The sequence below is a fragment of the Cucumis melo genome, chromosome 12, assembly GCF_025177605.1.
Source record: "Cucumis melo cultivar AY chromosome 12, USDA_Cmelo_AY_1.0, whole genome shotgun sequence".
Taxonomy (NCBI): domain Eukaryota; kingdom Viridiplantae; phylum Streptophyta; class Magnoliopsida; order Cucurbitales; family Cucurbitaceae; genus Cucumis; species Cucumis melo.
In genome coordinates this window covers 26,158,460-26,179,133 of record NC_066868.1, presented here as the reverse complement: position 1 = coordinate 26,179,133, position 20,674 = coordinate 26,158,460, and the positions used below count along the sequence as shown (strand labels likewise).

Below are 20,674 nucleotides of genomic sequence, written 5' to 3'. Positions count from 1 at the left end.
TAACATGAAAATAAAGTATCAATCTTTGTCATTGGGATTGACTTGTGAGCACTAGGCATGCAGTAACGACAAATGTCATAGGGTTTGTGGATGGAAGTTTGGGAAATGCGCAACACCTACAAAAGGCAGAGCAAAAAAGCAAGAACCATGGCCATGCATCTTTAACAAAAGCTCCCTTTGTAAAATGAATGAAAAGCCATAACAATAGAATAGAATAGAATACAATAAAATAAAATAAAGGGAAAATTGTAGGAGATAATTATTAAAGATTCAATCTTCCCATTCAAAAGGGTTTTTGTCCTACTTTTTTTACTTATGAATTTTGTTCCCTTCTTTACAATAAAGTTCCCTTCTTTACGATTATCGTAAATTAAAGTTACAAAATTACGACTTTTAAATTTTCGATTCTCCATTTATAACCAACCATTGAAACATTATAGAGGTGTCGTTACGGGCCATTGCAATGTTCAATGTTTTAAAGCGAGAGAGGAGACAAAAGAAGAGAGAGTGAAAACAAGATAACAAGAAAGACGAGAGCAAAGATAGAGAGAAAGAGGATAACAGCGGAGAGGAGTTTGAGGGAGAAAAAGGGGTTGAGAGAGTGAGGAGAACGAGAGAGCAAGAGCATAAGGTCAATCCATATGCACAAGGTTTTGTTTTGGTCATTTTACGTGAAAATGACGTCATCAACTGACCAAAAAACCTTGATCTCAAAACGTGTGACAAATTTCATTTTATCTCTCAATTTTTGGTCATCCATCTACCATACCCTAAAGAATAAGAACTTGTCACTTCTAATGTATGGTGAATTTCAATTATACCATTGAATTTTTAATTATAAAAAATTGAATATTTCTAAACTTATAAAGGGTTAAAATTGGACCGTGTAGCAAAAATGTAATAATTGCAAAAGTTTGAGGATTCAATTTTTATCATTTATGATTCAATTTCTACCACTATAAAGTTGGTCACTTTTATAGCCCGACAATCCAATATTTACCATTTAAAGTTTGAAAGTATCATTATAATTACTAAGTTGACTAGCTAGTTGTTTTTATAAGTTGCCAAAAAAAAGAAAACATCTCTCAAACTTTGAGATGGTGTCGTCTTTTCTGCCTATTGATTTGAAAGCCCTTCACTTTTATGCATTATTAAAGTACCAATCTCTAACGTATTCGATATTCAATATTCATAAGGTTTGGCTTCAAATTATTTAAACTTGATAAAAACTATTCAATATATATATAACTACATCAAGTTGGAGACTTTGAATTGGTTTCTTTGATTCTCTTTTGCTTCTTTCTTACAAAATCTATAATTTTGTGATTCATTAAGGTAAAAATTGGTGGAATAATTTCATTAAGAATCAAAAGGATTGAGATTTCAAAACTGGAATGGAATCACGTTAGGGATAACTTGCAAAAATGACTATTAGAGTTATAGTCATTGCAATAACATCCTCAAATTTTTAATTGTAAAATTAACGATCCTAAAACTTCTAAAACTGTTTAAATTGGATTTTAATTTAAAAATTACAATAATAATAGAAATTGAACTTCGAAACTTATACAATTGTAGCAATTTATACCATCTTTGTTTTGTTTTTTTTTGTTTTTTTTTTTTGGTAAAACAAAGAATTATATATAGGAATACATTAAATCTTAGTACATTTCTCGTAATTTTCTTCGAGTTTTCTCCAAACTTTTCTCAAATTAGCCATATATTATTTGTTTTCTTAAATAGTCCAATAATCTTAATCTTCTGTTGTGCATCATAATCATAATCACTAATCTCTTTTACATACGATAGTAATCAATTTTTTTTTCTTTTCTAGAAAACGGCTATATTTATACTCTGAACAAAAGACAATCACGACTAACTCAAACTCAAAACGCAAGAAAAGATAGTCACTAATCAATTTGAAGGAATTGACGCCCTAGAATAAAAGTGGTTAAATAAAGTTATAAAAAAATGATATTCCGAACTCAATCATGCAATATTATCATCATGAACATAAAATCACATCACACGCATCATTTGGCTTTGGCACATTGTTACTATCTTTTAGGTCTTTTTGCTTTTTGTGTCCTAATGCATCAAGATATGAAATAAGAATACAATTGTCTTGACTTTTGCATCATTGAATTATTGGATATTATTTACCTTCCTTTTCTTCTATCAGTTATTGCATTTCAAATCACATTATATGTTTTAAAAAAAAAAACTTCAAATCATTGGTGGTGTTATAATTATTTAGTATACTTAAAGCACTTAAAACTTTTGACAAATAAAAGAAAAGATAATAGAAAACTTAATCTAATTAACATAATTAATTTAAATTTTTTAGTGAATAAAGCTAATCTTATTAATTATTATTATTATTATGTTTGATAATGAAAATATTTTAAAAGTACATTTATCGAACGATTCAAACCTAATCCGTTGTCTTAATTCTAAAAGAAAATTAATATTGTGATCTCACATCTAACCGCCCATAACTCGATCTTACTTTTTATAAACATAAGTTTGACAAGACAATGTTTTTAGATTATTATTTTTAAAAAAGTTAGGGCTTATTGCAAATGGGGTTTTCCCATGCATCCTTGTAACCTAACAATTGACCTAACTAAACTAATTTTCCTTACTAATAACTACTTTGACAATAATATTATTATTATTCTACATCATCTCTTTTTTATTTTAATCTTTTTAATCCATACTTGGCATTTATGATAAAATAATAATTGAATTGAACAACGAGCTTTTGTCCAATACTACTGCACACCATTGCTTGTAATTCCCTCCCTCTTGCTTTTCTTTAATTGTATGGCTTTTTGGAATTTAATATTTGACATTTTCATCAAAATATCAATTCCATATCGAATGGTGTGTAATCAAGAATAAGGGTTCTTTTTTTTTTTCGAGATAATCAAAGTTTAAAATGTTGATGTCGATGAATATATATATGTCGTAGATTTTTTTAAGTTATAATAGAAATATTGATTATTTAACTCTAAAGTTTAGAGTGATGTGTTATGTAAATGATACTATATTTTTTTTTTTTTTTTTTGTTATTAATTATCAACCAACAGTCAAAATAATTTTAATTTAAGAGACTACTAGAACTGTTTTTCAACCATTAAAAAAATTTAAGAGGTGTTTATTTTAAACTTCAAATAAAAACACTTAAACTCAAACTTCAATTTATTAATATACTTCATAAAGTCAAATAATTAACATGATAAGAAAAACAAACAAATCAAATAATTGTACGTTAGTTTTGTCACCTTTTTCTCCCCTATTTTTTTTAAGAACATAGCAAGTCAATTATTTATTAAAATATGTCACAAGTAAATCAATGATTTATATAATACGTTTTTTAGAAAATAATAATATTATTATTTTCCCATTAGGTACAATTTTTTGACTTTCATTACATTAACACACATAATTAAAACAATAATAATTAATAAAAAGGATACTCACATATTATTATATATATCCCTTTATATCTTCTTATCTAGTAAGTTCAATCGAAACTTTATTGTTTCCACTACAAGCAAATTTAGGTTTTATTTTAATTCCTTTAAAATATATATTTCACAACATATATAATAAGATGTGATTAGTGCATTCATCATAATTGGTTATATGAATTATAAAATAATGAAATAGGAATAATGGGCATGGTTGGCAAGCACTTATGCATATAGATATTTTATTTATACATCAAACTTGAAAATTTGTAACATTAAAAATATGTCCTTTTGCTATTAATAATTTGCTTCTAAATATCCTAACGTTTTCAATTTTATTATAAATGATCTCTTGTTGTAAGTCATTTCATATCCTACACCCATGACGTTTTAAACCTTAATTATCATATAAACATAAGTCGTCGACTTTTATATAATTAAGCGTTCGAACTTTTAAAGAAAGTGGTGCACTAGAAAAAATAATAACAATAATGAATTGTTTTAACTTCTTTTTAAAAAAGTTATTCGGAAGATAATTGTGTATATATATATATATATATATTTAGGGTTTTTTTTTCTTTTGAGTTTAAAAGACCATAGGTCCTATTGTCGATATGCTTCGAGTCAAACTAACGTATGTTTTAGGAATTAAAATGTGACCTAGAAATCAAAAGGGAACCTAGAAAATAGCCAATAGTTGTTAAAGAAAGAAAATTTGGCCACTTGTTGTTAGGAATGAGATATACAATAATGAAGGATATGCATGAATATATTGTCCTCCACATATATAATAAATTATCTTTAAATTTTAGATATAGTAATTAAATATAAATACTTTTATGTTTAATTTGATTCTAAAAAGAAAGATGGTAGGTAGTTTAAATCTTCATTTTTATAAAAATTTTGGATTAAAATGACACAACTCTATCTTTCAAAATAAACTATTCAACAACACACCGTCACAATGATATTTCTTAATAATAATTTTTAGATATGATATGAATCTAAAAATCTGTTTACTCTTATAATTATTGAATATAAATTCTCAGAGATGCTTAATTTTGTGTTTCATATTATTCAAAGGTGATGATCTTTTATGAATAAGTTCACTAATGTCATCGAGTTGAACGAATTTGGTAAAAGTAGAACTAGCATATAGTTTTTATCCCTTCTCGTAATCTCCCCCAACTAAATAATTTACATTATATAACATTTTTATAACCCAAATAAAAACATTGGTGTCTAAAAATCGAATATATTAAATAATTTTGAGAACCTTTTCGAGTAAACATTATGAGATGAAGGATCGAACTTCTAATGTAAATTACCATTTAAAGTTGTTTTAGCTCCTAAAAAAATTAAAATGCAATTTTAAGATATATATCAAAATTAGTATACATAGTTGTTATTTTGCTTATTTATTCACAAACAAATTGTGTATTTTTCTTCGTGAAAATCAATTATATGTTTTGTCTAAAATAGATAATTCGTTGTTATAATTTGAAGAAATTATATGTTAGCTTGGAAATGTATATAATTATAGTAAATTTTTTCGTGAACAAATTATGACTTTAATACCACATCATGTATTGTTTGAATTTGGATAATTTATAATATGGATCCCCACACTTTCTACGATTGTTATAATTAGACTCTTAAACTTATAAAAATTTTAGGAATAAATTCTCAAGTGATAAAAATTGAATCGACAAATTTTTACCTCGATTATAGTAATTTCTATGGCATTAGGGTTGAGTTAGTTTTAATATTTATATAAATTTAAATAATGCTTAATTTTTATAGTTAAAAATTTGAAAATATAATTGAAACATGGATATTTTTTAATAAGTTTTCAAATCAATTTATGCACTTAGTTAAATGGTTGGTTTTGTTTCGAGTATCCGTTACCTTTGAAAAATAGCTCTTTTTACAAAATGGGTATAATATGACCCAAACAAAAAGAAAACATATTCACACATCATTTGTTTTGGTTTTTTATTTTTGTTCTTTAAATAAAAATTTCATAACTTGTCAGTTGATTTTTACACGCCTTGACAGATGAAGTTATTTCGAACATCTATTAAATCGATTATGGTCAATTTGGTGACAATTATAAGAAAACTAACTAACTTCGATCCATTAGTATACAACCCTAATTATTAGATCGGTAACTATTCCATTAAAAAATGAAAAATCCAACCATTAAAACACATGAGTTAAATAACTAAAAATGGAAAAGAGAAAAAGAAGAAGAGAACAAAGGAAAAAAGAAAAAAAAATGAAGGGTCAGATGGGGAGTGCGAGGGGAGGGGCCATGGCCTTCTTCCATGAAAAGCCAAAAGGGTTTTCCACCCACAACATTAGGTATGGTATTATAAAGTTTTGTTGTTTTACATTTCAAAGTTCCTTTTTATTTTTTATTTTTTCTTTCTATTTTTGAGTAATTCTCTTTTCATAAAATTTAAAGTTAACGTGCGAACAATATTAAGAATGTTCAAATAACCCGATAACCTAAACAATTGTACTATCCAACTCAAATCGTAAAAGTTAGGTTTGATTAATTTTAATTTTGGATCAAATTGGATTGAATTTTTTTTATCCGATTGGTTTTCAAATTACACTTTTAAAATTTTGAATTCGGAATGAAATTCATTATTATTAATAATAAAAATAAATTTTCATAATGTTAATATTATTAATACTTTAACGTTTTACTTAATTAACTATATAGTATACTCTAAATGAATTCACAATATTTTATAACACAAACCTCCAAAATATTAATAATTATTGGGTCTGTCCAATCAAATCCAAACCTTATCTTTACAGTTAGAAACTTAATTAAAATTAAATTAATGACATAACTTTTTAGTTGCAATATGTGACTTGTTACCAAGTGGACAAAAATAATAGAAGATAGGGTTGTTATTTTCTCAAAATATACTAAATAAATAACATAGGGTTATATTATTTAACAAAAGTAGTCCATAGAGTCTAGCTATTGCATCATCAATTGAGAAATTTACATTCATAAAATTATTTCTTTCCTAAATGATCTCCTGTGATAATCATCGACCTATAAAAGTTAACCCTAACGTTGAAATTATTTCACAAATGTTCTCTCATGTGTCTAAAGTTAGTTACAATTCAGTACCGAACATGAGTGTGATGTGTGTGATGCATTAAAACTATATAGAAATTAATTACATCTATTAATTACGAGTAAGGCAAGTTGTGTTATATCTTGTTAATTAATTAAATGGAATAAAACTATAAAATCGTCTCACCTTTCATATTGTTTTATATATAGGAGTAAAGCAAAAAAGTTTAAATTATACTTCCTTTCAACTTTCTTTCTATCTAAATAAAATCGATTTAAGCATCATAAATGTTTGCACTGCGCGAATATACATTTCATTCAGACTAATACGTATCATTCATCTACGAACACCCCATTAAACAATTAAAAAAAAGGTGAGTTCTTATCTAATTTTTTCTTTTACAATATGCGGTTATTATTATTTGGTTAAATGGTAATACATTTATTCAAATAAAATTTAAATTTTGTTTTTTAATAAATTTTAAATTTTTAGGAATAATTCTTAATTTTATGTAGAGAATATATTTATCTCTAAACTCTATTTATTTATTTACTTTTTTTTTTAAATCGACCTATTTGGCATTATAAAAAATAATCATAGATTTATTAGACGTAAAATTGTTAGTTTAAACTTTGGTTGATAACAAATTTTAATTTTTAACCGAATAATTTGTTTTTACATACACGATTTGATTTTAACGTTTAGTCCAATTTGATCGGCTTTGATGAACTCCACCAACTTCTAGTTATTGCAATTCAATACCTTTAAAAGAATAAAAATAAAAACTTAGTAACCTTGATATTAAATTTTTAAAAAAAGAAAATTAAGTAATATATAATAAATAATGAGATTTAGAAGTATGATTAGAAAATAAAATAAAGTAAAGAAAAAAAAAATTGGCTTTATGGTTTTCAATTGCTTTTTATCAATCTTACTTTACAACAACCGGTAGGCACCAGAAATCTTTCCGTTGAATGGTTCTTTTTTCTATGTTTTCATTTTATAAAAGAATTAAAAAACTATTTATTATTATTCACTATTAATTGTTGTATTTCTCTCTTAATTTATAAATTTCTCTTTCACTACCTAAACTCTTTCTTTTTTGCAACTTCATTATGCCTAATTTCCTTTCTTTCTATAATAAAACAAACAACATTTAAAGAGAGAAAAAAGAAAAAAAGAAAACAATATTATCTATACAATTATTTCATCCATCCCCCCCTCAAATATCTTAACTACTTTAAATAGTAAATTGTTCTAAAAATACATACTTTTTATTTATAAGTTTTGTTTAGGTTATTATACATTATCTGCCAATATATTTTTTTTGAAGTAATTTAAAGTAAAAGTCAAAGCATTTCGATCATTACAACTAATCATACAAATTGTAATGAGTCAATAATCAAGCATTTCAAATATCCTTTAGATTTTGTTGGATTTAAAAGAGTTAGGGATGTATTTAATCTCATAATAAGTATATTAAATGTGAAATAAGGATTGTACACGTTTCGAAGGTTAATTTGATATAGATGGAAAGAAAAGATTGCTCTTTTACAAGTGCGCAAGCATGCCACGTTCAAACAAAAAAGGTCGACGTGAAAAAGGATGAAGAAGATTAGAATGAAGAAAGAATTAAAATTTAATTATGATCTAATTATAAGGATTATATAGCTTGCGAGTCAAATCTGAATTTTTAATTCTACTTTTAATCCCTTAATCTGTCTTTCTCTTCTTCAGAAGAGAAAGCGAGAGAGAGAAATGTGGGTCCGTGTCATCACTCATCACTGAGTAGCATAGAGTTATTTATGTGCTTTGGTTGTCACCGCACACTAACCTCATTCACGCGAAAAGATAATCAATACCCAATTCCCCATTGCTCAATTAGTCTCAAATTTCTTCTTACTTGCTTTGATCGTTGTTCTTTGTGCTTCTGAATCCCTTCTATATTTTGTGTTTCTGTTGTTTCAGGTCATGTAACTTTGAACCATTTTCATCATCTTCCTTTTCTCTCTGCCTTTTTCCCACTTTGTGTGTCCTTTTTGTTCTTCTGAATAATGTAATATGGGGATTTAAGCCTTCTTGCTTTAATCTTTCTCTGTTTGGTTGATGTTCATTTCGACGAAACTTCTGTTCTGAAGCCATATGTTTGTGTTTTCAATTATGGGTTCTCGCTAATCTTGCTGTTTCTAGTCGGTGGGACTGTTTTGTCAATGCCCATTTGCTTTTGGTTGGTCTAAAACGCTTAGAATGCAGTTTGGGAAAATGGGTTGTCGTTAATTATTGAAAGTCTTGCTTTTTAAAAGCTGTTAATGCTCTTTTCATCTTTGTATCGAGTTTAGTTATCTTTAGGATGTAAATCCCTCCCACATTACCAAGATCTTCTTAGTTGGTTAGTTCTCGTTCATACTCTCTTGGGTGGAATTAGTTTACTGATACTTAGTAGATTAAAAATACAGTGATTTCGTTCGTTTTGATCTGAAATGATGAGAGATCGTTAGCGTAGATTAGCTTAGTTGCAATGAAAAATTCCACCCTTGTTTTTGTGACTGATGTGGAGTCAAGAGCTATGAGGCTCACTCCTTATTAATTCATTTTTTGATTTGTTCATTTGTTCCGGGCATTGATATACCCACGATTCTTTACGAACACTCTTAAAGATGTAAAGTTCTGTTAACTTCATTCAACTTTGTAACGTTCCTTAAGGAAACTATATGTATTACATTCAATTTTCCAACCTCTTGTTCAATATATACGAGAATCCAGAGTTGTTTGTCTCTCTGTCCTTAGGACATCTCGAACTATTAATTATGAAATTTTAACCATCATGTTGGCCTCTCGAGTCCTGTTAACTTGATCATGGTCTAGCTTACATATTACCACTTTGATTTGTCTCTTCAATGTTACTTCCACTCTCATACTCTTAATATCTCAAAAGAAAAGGGGGAAATCCGTTCACAAACCTTCTTGTTCACCAAACATTCCACTCAAAATGGAGGAAACATTTTTTCCATTTCGTGGGATTAAGAATGATATAAGAGGAAGACTTCTGTGCTACAGACAGGATTGGACTGGCGGCTTTCGCACCGGTATCAGGTTTATTTCCTTATGACAAAAGATGATCTCTGCATAAACCTCCATTTTATTGCCTCAGCAAGTTAGAACTACATGTTTATGCGTGAGGTTTGTGTTTGTTAGGATCTTGGCCCCAACAACGTACATATTCTTTGCTTCAGCAATTCCGGTTATATCGTTTGGGGAGCAGCTAGAAAGGAACACGTGTATGGATACTTTTTGGGTTGCTGATATGATTTTTATGATTTTCAAACTTGTCATAGTCTGCTCAGATATGTTTCTCTTTCATGTGTGTCGTAGATGGGACTCTAACTGCTGTACAAACTCTAGCATCAACAGCACTGTGTGGCATCATCCACTCAGTTTTTGGAGGACAACCTCTGCTCATCCTTGGTGTTGCTGAACCAACTGTTTTGATGTATACGTTCATGTTCGACTTTGCAAAGGACCGAAAGGAACTGGGGCAGGAACTATTCTTAGCCTGGACGGGATGGTATCTGTTTAATTTACTTTACCAGCTCTATAAATAGCAATGCAAGAGGTACATGTCTGGTGGCAACAAAAAAGCTGATCTTGTATTTTACTTTTCTGTCTTTTCTAGGGTATGTGTATGGACAGCCATTTTGCTTTTTTTGCTAGCGGTACTGGGTGCATGCTCCTTGATCAATAGATTCACACGTCTTGCTGGAGAATTGTTTGGTCTGCTAATTGCCATGCTCTTCATGCAGCAGGCGATACGTGTGAGTAGCTTTGTGACAGTTAGTTGTGATGTCCTCGGTCTCGACCTCATTGTTAATTAGAAGAAATTGATAGTTGAATGTGTCTTGTGATCTTGATAAGAAATTCCAGCTTCTTGAGAAAGCTACAAAATTTGTTTCATAACGACTGTCTTCCATTCTGTTCAGAACAACTTCCATAGTCCAATGTACTATTTCCTTGTATAGGGTGTAGTGGAGGAATTTGGCATACCCCAAAGGGAAAATCCTAATCAGGTGTCCCTCCAAACTTCTTGGCGCTTTGGCAATGGAATGTTTGCATTAGTGCTGTCCTTTGGGCTTCTGCTAACTGCCCTAAAAAGCCGCAAGGCTAGATCATGGCGCTATGGAACTGGTACAACCATACTGGCTCTTCTTTTGAATTTGAAAATATTTAACTTAAAAAATGCAAATATTGACTTGATTTAGCATTTTTCTTCTGAAATATGATCCAAAATGTAGGTTGCCTACGTGGCTTTATTGCTGATTATGGAGTTCCACTTATGGTGCTCATATGGACAGCCTTATCTTACATTCCAGTCAACAATGTACCACTTGGGATCCCAAGAAGGCTTTTCAGTCCCAATCCATGGTCTCAGGGTGCCTACTCTAATTGGACGGTTATAAAGGTTCGTCATATTTTGCTCATATCTAAGTTTCTGAAAGCAAAGCCATGCACTTACATATCTCCAGTGAGATGTCTTGATAATTACTCTTCTGACATATCCAGGAAATGTTGAGAGTGCCTCCATTGTATATAGTTGGAGCATTCATACCAGCAACCATGATAGCAGTTCTTTACTACTTTGATCACAGTGTTGCATCTCAACTTGCCCAACAGAAAGAGTTTAATTTGAAAAAACCAGCTTCTTATCATTATGATCTTCTTCTCCTAGGTTTTCTTGTAAGCTGTCTCCTCTTCTTTCCCCTTTTTACTGCAAATTTCATGGATCCATAGAGGATTTTGGCTCCAATAATTGCTATCTGATGTATTGGGAAAAGTTTGCCATCTCAATAGAAACTCTCTCTTCTCAGGTTATCCTGTGTGGACTTATTGGCATACCACCTGCCAATGGTGTAATTCCTCAGTCTCCTATGCACACGAAAAGCTTAGCTACCCTCAAACATCAGGTAATACCTTCACGAGATATCTGATTTTATATGCATTTGTCCATTTTCTCTTCGTTCAACTTTGGAAGTATAGAACTTTACATCCAGTAGTCATTATGAACCTCTCTTTCTGAATGTATGTATGCCCCTTTTATTGCTGAGATCTCGGCTTCACTATTTTCTGGCTCATGGGGTGTTGGATTATGTTTGACAATCAACTTCCTTTTCGTATATCTTGACTGCATCTCCTTTTCTCTGAATTTCATCGATCAACTTGTGCAATTTCTATGAGTGTAATCACTCTCTTAAAATGTGATGTAGTTACACGAGTATAAACTTCTTTGTAATGTGAAATCTAAACAAACTGGTTATGTTTTGTTTCTTTTAAAATAGCTCTTGCGAAGCAAGCTGGTTGCAGCAGCACGGCAAAGTTTCCGTAAAAATTCGAACTTAAGTCAATTTTACCAGAACATGCAAGAGGCATACAACGGGATGCAGACTCCTTTAATTTATCAAAATCCACCAGCTGCGGTAATGATGATCGTTTGGAATACACTCTGTGTTGTTCTCACTTTCTTATTTAATCTCACATGTTCTGTCTTCAACAGGGGCTGAAGGAGTTGAAGGATTCCACCATCCAATTAGCTTCAAGAACTGGCTACATTGATGCACCTGTTGATGAAACCGTTTTCGATGTGGACAAAGATATTGATGATCTTCTGCCTGTAGAAGTTAAAGAACAACGTCTCAGCAATTTGCTTCAGGCAGTAATGGTTGGTGGTTGTGTTGCTGCTATGCCTCTTTTAAAGAAGATCCCAACTTCGGTTCTTTGGGGTTACTTTGCTTTCATGGCAATTGAGAGCTTGCCTGGAAATCAATTCTGGGAAAGGATTTTACTGCTTTTCACTGCTCCGAACCGAAGATACAAGTTAGTCAACATCCACATGCACACACTTTATTAATCTTGTTGTCACAACACTTTGAGTACCCCTGAACCCTCCACCCTCTATCCCTGAAAATATCATTACATAATAAAACAAAATTAAAAACGTCCAGATGGAACACCACAACAACGCATTGATGAACCCCAAGGTAGATTTAACCAAACAGGACATGTCAAAGGAAAAAACTTCCATATATTCTGTGGCTATATTCTATGAAAACGGGACTCTGATTTTTTTTCCATACTATTGTTGTTGACCAAAGGTTTGATCAGTGATTCATTTCATTTTCAGGGTGCTGGAGGAATATCATGCAACCTTTCTAGAAACAGTCCCCTTCAAAACAATTGCCACTTTCACCTTGTTCCAGACAGTATATTTGCTGATGTGTTTTGGTCTAACCTGGATTCCAATTGCTGGTGTTCTTTTTCCACTGTTGATCATGCTTCTTGTCCCTGTGCGGCAGTATTTGCTTCCCAAGTTCTTCAAAGGTGCTCATCTCCAGGACTTGGATGCTGCTGAATACGAGGAGGCTCCTGCAATCGCCTTTAATCCATCATTCGAAGTAAGCAATCGGAACTCTCTGTTTGTTCTAGCTAAATTTGTTGATCATCTTAGTTCAAGTAACGCTTAAGATTATTGGATAAGCATGGTTTCATCTCAAAACCACGCTTTGATAACAAGAGAAGTAATAACTCATGTGTCTTATAATGATCCTGAGGCCTTTTATCTTTTCACTGTGAGATACTATAGCTCTTCAAGATGGTGCCTCTTTAGGTCAATTAGTTTTGGATCGGATCCCCAATTTTTTTGTTGAATACCCGTTTGGATTTCATGAGCTCTGATAGTATATTAGATAAATTTGAGGTGTCTTCTTAAACTTAATTGCCGATGAGTAGAGTAACAGTATCTTATAAAACTTGTGAGGCCGCTCAATTGTTTCAATGTGAGATCTTTGACAAAGATGTCCTCCATATCTCTAGAGTCTGAATAACACTGCAAAATTTTAACATACGAGCACATAATCATCCTGTTAAATAGTAGTTTATGTCCACAAAAACAGTCGCTTCATTCTATTCCATTTTTTATCATGTGAAAGGATGCTGAACCCAATATAATGTTTCTCCTCCTTTTTTTTTTTTTTTTTTTTTTTTTTTTACTTTTCAGGATCGAATGGGAAGAACTCCCAATATTGATGATGGTGAAATACTTGACGAGATGATCACAAGAAGCCGTGGCGAGATTCGACGTACTCCAAGTTCGAAAGTGACAAGCTCATCCCCAACTACTCTAGAGGGCATCAAATCAGTCTATAGTCCACAGATACCACAGAAACTTTATAGTCCAAGAATCAACGAGCTGAGAAGGGAGAGAAGTTCTTTATCTCCTGGAAAAGGACTTGATTTTAAGCTAAATGGCAGTCCTAGTCCTAGTGAAGAGCCAAGACCAGGACCTTCTTTTAGAAATTAGCACTTGTAAGTGGTACTTTTTTCTTGGTTTCATATTGTTAATTGTGTTCGAGAGGCCTTTTAACGTTGCTTCGATGCAGATAAGTGTCAGTGTTTATGGGTAGTTTCTCCCTTTTTTTTCTTTTTCTAAATAAAACTAAGGAAGAACATACATATATTGTTTATGTAGTTTTGTTATATAGAAAGTATCTGAATGTTTTAAAAAGCTGTTTATCTTATGATGTTATTTTCTTACGTTATTATTGCCTTTAATTCCCCCTCATTTGATCATGTGATCTGTGCATTCTTCGATTTAAGAAAAGCAAATATGTTATAATAAAGGTTAAATTATGCTAATAGCTCTACAAGTCTTCGTGTGTTTTAATATTATGCTTCCAAACAAATTTTCATTTTGATTAATTATTAAATGGCTAAAGAAAACTTCGAAGAGTTTGGAATGACAATTTTGAAAATATCTTTGTTGTTTCGAGTGGTTTTGAAAATAATATTCTCGATGGAAATTAGGTCAAGTAACTACTTAAAATATATTATTATATATATATAGTAAAAAATTAGTCGAAATATTAAATATAAATTAGTGTATGCTAAATTGTTTCTAGTCGATTGCTTCTTAAAATTAACCCAACGTGTTCAAGTAAGAGCGGAATTGGAATTGAATAGAAACTTTAATCATAATCGACTAATGAAAATTGAAAAAAATGTTGTCCGAAAACACAATTCTCCTTCGAAGCAACAATCCTCCTTCGAAGAAAACAATGAAATACAAAAACAACTTAATACGTGAAGATATTCGAATTTCTAGATTGTATTATTGAATAATAATAAGAAGAACGATATAATAATAAATTTTGGCTATGTTATGTTAATGACTAGACAGCGATCCAGGATAATTCCAATTAAACATCAAAATCTATGTCAATTTTTTAAATTGATATTCTTGAAATCAACTATGAAAAACAAAAATCGTGGTCGAATCTATGTGAATATAAAATTTGGAACAATGCGTTTGATTGGAATGGACAAGTTGTATATAAAGCCAAAATGGTTTCACACTTCAATCTCCACTCTTTCGTTAATTCTATTTTAAATCCCATAGTTCGATGCCCAACGCTGAGTTAGGGCACAATTGTATATAAAGTGAAAAGACAAAAAAAAAATTGCCTCTAAAGTTACAAAGTGCTTTTGTTTTCCTTCACGCTATTTAAGCTTCAAAACTTGACATTTTTAAGCTCGTTTTTTTTCCTATTATTAACCAAAAACTTCCCAACGTGATCCGTAGATAGAACAATGGTGGAGGCACAACCACAACCACTACTCTATCGCACAATTTCAATTCAAATGACACATTTTATAATAAAATATATTGTATAATGATATTTTAAAATTAATATTAAAATACAAAAATCGATAATTTGAAAGAAACACGTGCTCCCGTTGGCCACTACATAGAACCGCTAATGTACATATGTTAATTTCTTTTCTGTAGAAAATATAGTCAATGATGGTGGACTAAATACATAGAAGCAACTCGAACATTATTTGTCTTGGTTGTGTATTATTTCAAATTATTTAATCAAATTTACCATGAGACAAATAGTTTTTTTTATTTCTTATATGTAATATTTAAATTATTTATTTGATGAGGGATGAAAAAGAAAGACACAAAAGATGGTTATATGCTGAGATACACTCAAATGTTACCCTTTACTCCCTCACTGCAGTGTACCGTAGTATGTGTCATCTCCCAAACAAAAGGGAAGGAGAAAAAAAAAGGTTGCTTGTGTTTAGTTTTCTAACATATATTTTCAAGATTATTTATTACCAGAGATTTGCACATGCAAAAATTTAAGAATTGTTTGTTTTATTATTATTTGTTTTTCTAAGTACGAGGTGGGGATTAAAAAAGGCTAAAAAATAAATAGCCTCAAAGACAGTTCATGTATTATTTACAAATTAAGTAACTTCTAATCATAGCTGTGAATCACTAATTCAATTTTTGGTTGTTGGAGAAATTATTAGATAAAACCACCGCATGTGTGGAAATACATACTAGAGAATATATATATATATATATATATATATATATATATATATATATATATTATTATGATTTATGAGACAGCTATCGTTCTCATGAATAAATGGTCCAATTCCACACTGCATGGTACCTTATCATTTATTAATTAAGGTATATACAACATTACAACCAACATAAACATAATTTAGTGAGCATAATGTTTTTACTATTAAATTTAAGACTAAAAGTTCAATTATCTTATCCCATAAATTGTTTTATATTAAAAAAAAAAGTATTTATAGAGTAACCTTTAAAATGTAAAAAAAAAAAAAGTTAAAAAGCATTTAAATTTGAAGTCTTGAAAAGTCATAAATCATGAATCTTTCTAACTAAGAGGATAAAAGAAAAAATAAGTTAGTTGATGAATATTCCAAACCAACGCAATAATGATGAACAAGCAAAAAGATAACCTAAATACCTTTGCTTGCACAATACTGAAACCGAACCAGTCCCCACCCCACCAAAATTAGTCCAATAAAAATCTTTAATCAGAAATTACCAAACTTACTTTGAATCTGTATCCCACTGCACATTGTGATGACCAAATTGGTCTGAATTCGATGACGTCAATGGAATCAATAGGCACTATAGTACTAGAAATTTTCTTAGCGTTAAGGGCATAGGTGAATCGTGTGGTTATTACTAGTGAATTGAAATGGGCACAAGACTGTCCAGAGGGAATGAAGATGGCTATTTATCCACAAAGAATAAAAAGTCACATCCTGAAGGACAGAAATAGTACAAAACTGAAATCAAACAAAACCCTTAAAAGTTTGTTTTCTACAAGGATTGTGTCCTACAAACAAATCATTGATGGATTTTTTCGTCATGGATAGCAACCTACCAACTTACCGAGGCAAAATTTCATGGGGGGAATTTTAAGCAGTCTTCGGCTTAGCTTTGATGCGCTTAACCCTCGAATAGAGGAAAACCCCAGCAAGAGCTATTCCAGTGCCTGTATTAAATCGAAGAACAAGTAATTTAAAGCAGCGAGGAATATTTTGACAGACATATTCATAAACAGAGAAGATTGAAGTAAATGAATATTACCAATAGAGTTGATTGGAGAAACAGGTGTTTGGAAGAAGATAACGGAGCTCACGATGACCACAACACGCTTTACACAATTGCCTACCGAGTGGGTAACGGGCGATACTCTTTGCAATATCATGTAAGAAACCTGCAAAAGTCACCCCAATAGCCGTCAGTGAAAACTTATCATTATGCATCTTTAGTATACCACTAAATGTTTCCAGCACCGCGCTCCAAATTTTCTAAATATGGCAGAGAACTACAACATATATTCCTTTTATGTAATCTAACTTCACTCATGAAATTAGAAATCTTACCTGTTGGTAAGCATGGAAACAAAGGGCAGCTAGAAGAGACCTAGTGTATAGTTGATTCATGTTCAATCCCTGGAATGACAAAAATTACATTGAAGATTAAGATATAAAGCTAAAGGAAACCTTGACTGAACTTTGCTTATTGAATTACTCACAGCTGATTGAATGTATGCAGGAGTGAACTTGACACCTTCCATGAAGATGGCCACAGGGGATAGTAAGAAAAAGGACATGACTGTTATAATTGAAAAGAGGGTGATGTTGTCCATCGACTCCTGTTTCAAGAACAAAATGTTGTTACTTTAACCATTCCCTAGGGCAAAGACTGAACAATATTTTCTCCTCTATTGGTTGAAGAACAGGAGTTCCAAATCGATACAACTGCTAATAAAAGCAACACAGGTAATCATAAACATAAAGATGCATCTGTAGTGGTTACCTCTTTTTTCACCATGACCTTTTTGCTAAGAACATTACGAGATTGATTAGTCACATTAGACGCCATTGCGCTCCAAAACCCAGCCCTTTTACAAGAAATATGATATATTAGAAAAGTAATCCATATTTCAATCATCTACTTGAAAGAGTAGGCATGAGTATAGATATGCTAAAACACTCATCTTACCAGTTGAAGGAGGCCTCAGTGGCAGATGCCAATGCGACACCACCAACGATTGGCAGAAGGGATAAAACGACCCAGGGAGTAGGAGTCTGACACAAATACAAATGTCAGAGTTAAGACACTACCAACAATGGCCTTAAGGGATGCATCAACACCAGCATTTTTCTCATGATTTTAACAGGTTAATTCTTGGCTCAAGCATAGAAAACAGTAGAACATTTAATCACTGAAATTAAGGGCTAACAATGTTCTAATTTGGCCAAGAAAACAAGCACGTGGTACAAAAATAAATAAATAATCAAGGAGCGACAGCGTATAAGAATACCTCTCCAAGAAACATTGCTGACAGGATAACTGAAAAAAATGGCTCCATGGCTTTGATTGTGTGAGTGAACGATACTGCCACTTTCCCAAGACTCATATTTGTGAAAAGATTTCCCAATGTGTGAACAATTGCCAACGGCAGAATGGCAGCAAGCTGTTTAGGTTTAAAGAAATCAAAACCTCATAACAAAAAAAAATAGAATAGGAAACAGTTACCTCAATGAAACTTCGTTAGTCCAAACAAGTTTCACGTCAACAAGGTTTCTAAAACCTGAAAGGGGGAAAATTACTAATTACCTGAGCACCACTAATCTTTGGTCTTTTGTAGAGATTAAGTCCCCACATGAGGAGAACAAGTACACTGCCCACAGCAAATTGAACTCCGGTGACAGTTACAGGGAATGGATACACTTTGAGAACCTGTGAGCAAGTAGAGTCAGGTCATTCATTATCAGCGTTCTCAACTCCAAAAGAAGCTACCATTTCAATTCATGTTGATCAATATAAAGCAAGTTGAGAGTTGAAAGTTGAAATAAAAGAGCATGTAAAACAGTTGCAGAAAATCTCGAAGGAGCAATTTACTGAATCAGACACCAATGATCAAATTCTGAAGTCTGCTGGTTATTAATATTTGCAGCGGGAAAATTGCTGTGAAAGTTATAATACGAATTTCAAGAATCAACATACGAGCAAGAGCTTAATTATACCTAATCGTTCCTCCTATTTTTGTCTCTCATAAAAAAATAATAAAAGAAAAGAGGCCTTCACTTGAAGTATCACATTCATACGGATCTACTAAGACAGTTCGATTTTACATCTTCATGGGAACAACTCTTAATCTACCTCGTTGAAATATGAAATTATCGGAAATGAACGGGAAAAATTGGCGTCAGTATCTTAAAAGAAAAACTCCTGGATAAATCCTCATGCAAGAATGTTGATCCAGACAAATACTGAATATAATAAAAGAAACACATCTAACAACATGCTCCTGCATATATGATTGATTATGAAGATAATTTAACCATAAGAATAGCTTTCTTTTTTCTCTAAAAGATCCACATACGGAACATAATAGATGCTCGGTTTCTCGACTACAGGCATTTCATGCAAATCGATCAAAATAACCACGAAATTCCAACAACCGTACCATACACAATCCACAAACATCGAAAAATTTCAAAGGAGAAGAAGAATAAGACACCTAACCTGCTTATTATAGATGTTAAAGTAGATGTTGAAAAGGTACCATAGGCCAAACAACAACCCGAGCTCCAACGTTTTCATAAAGCTTCCGCCAGCACTCGCAGCCTCTCCTGAGCTATCCGGCACCGCAGTAGCCTGAACCTTGAAATGACTCGCATCGGAATCCGAAGCAAGAGAGGGTACACCACTCCATGGCCGGAGTTTGGATGACGAAAAAGGAGATGAAGAGAGAGTCCAAGATCGGCGAGGCCAAGAGGAAGCGATGCCAACATTGTTGAGGTCTCCAAGATCTCTGGAATTTGTGGAAGACGAAGAAGATAACCGAATTGAGTTAGAAGGAGAGGTGAAGGAGGAAGTATGAGGCCGGCGAGGCTTGAGAAGAGGAAGAGAAGAGGAGAAGGTGAACGCAGAGCTCTGCATTTCGAAGGATTGAGCTCGAGATCTGAGATCGGAGAAGAGGACGAAGCAAAAGAGAAAGACCTCGGAGCGTCCGCCGAGGAGAAAAGGTTGGTGAAGGAAGAAGCAGTGGTTGGTGGCGCAATGCAATTGCAAGAAATAGAGTGAAGGACTAGAAAGGACGCTTAAAATTGGGGAATTAATTAGTCAAAATTTAACACCTAATGACGGATATTCTAAAGCTTTTTATTTCGTCATTAATATATTTTTTTTAATTAAATAGCCATAAAAATTTATATTAAAAAAAAAACATTACTTATCATTAACTAAACTATGTTCGTTTTAATTTTAATTTAGTAAAAATTTTGAAGTTATGTATGGTTTGGGGAAAAATTGATTTTGATCCTTAAGTTGTGATTAATAGGTTGAAAATGAAGGACTAATTATGTTTTATTTTCTATTTGTGAAAATTAATTATTTTTCCTAATTTCTTTTTTGGTTATTTTTTTTCAATTTCATTAAAAACGCATCTGATTTCTGTTTTTAAAAAAATGTTATCAAAGTTACTATGTAATGATATAAGTAAAAAACAAATTATTTCATTTGAAAAATAGTGATTTGGAAAAGAAATAATAATAGTAATATATTTATGTACGGGTGGTGCGCATCTGACCAAATTCAACCTCAGTGGTGGCTGCGGGAGAAGATTTTTTAAGTGTAAAGTACTTTTTAGTTTTCAAAAGATTGACATAAAGTGAGAGTAAAATACTTCTAATTTA

General features: G+C 31.6%; 2 protein-coding genes across 3 annotated transcripts; one reads left to right on the top strand and one right to left on the bottom strand.

Annotated features, from left to right (window-relative positions):
• The first annotated feature begins 8,402 nt into the window (after window positions 1-8,402).
• On the top strand, window positions 8,403-14,158 carry LOC103483559 (boron transporter 1-like). Of its 2 annotated transcripts, none has more exons than XM_051080166.1 (12): window positions 8,403-9,663; window positions 9,773-9,855; window positions 9,950-10,142; window positions 10,251-10,389; window positions 10,594-10,759; window positions 10,867-11,033; window positions 11,135-11,308; window positions 11,440-11,535; window positions 11,908-12,045; window positions 12,123-12,442; window positions 12,750-13,020; window positions 13,623-14,158. In XM_051080166.1, exons 3-12 carry the CDS (start codon window positions 10,066-10,068, stop codon window positions 13,923-13,925), a joined length of 1,851 nt encoding a protein of 616 aa, XP_050936123.1. In that variant the 5' UTR covers window positions 8,403-9,663; window positions 9,773-9,855; window positions 9,950-10,065; the 3' UTR covers window positions 13,926-14,158. The 2 variants fall into 2 exon arrangements, with proteins under 2 accessions (XP_050936123.1, XP_008438478.2); XM_008440256.3 differs by having other exon boundaries at window positions 8,403-9,670.
• Window positions 14,159-16,621: 2,463 nt separating this feature from the next.
• On the bottom strand, window positions 16,622-20,073 carry LOC103483570 (triose phosphate/phosphate translocator, non-green plastid, chloroplastic). Its single transcript, XM_008440269.3, has 9 exons — window positions 19,503-20,073; window positions 18,591-18,713; window positions 18,295-18,447; window positions 17,973-18,058; window positions 17,787-17,871; window positions 17,503-17,622; window positions 17,351-17,419; window positions 17,052-17,181; window positions 16,622-16,956 (listed from the first exon to the last, which is right to left on the bottom strand). The coding sequence occupies exons 1-9, from the start codon at window positions 19,917-19,919 to the stop codon at window positions 16,880-16,882; spliced, it is 1,260 nt and encodes a 419-aa protein (XP_008438491.1). The 5' UTR covers window positions 19,920-20,073; the 3' UTR covers window positions 16,622-16,879.
• Between the last annotated feature and the right edge of the window lie 601 nt (window positions 20,074-20,674).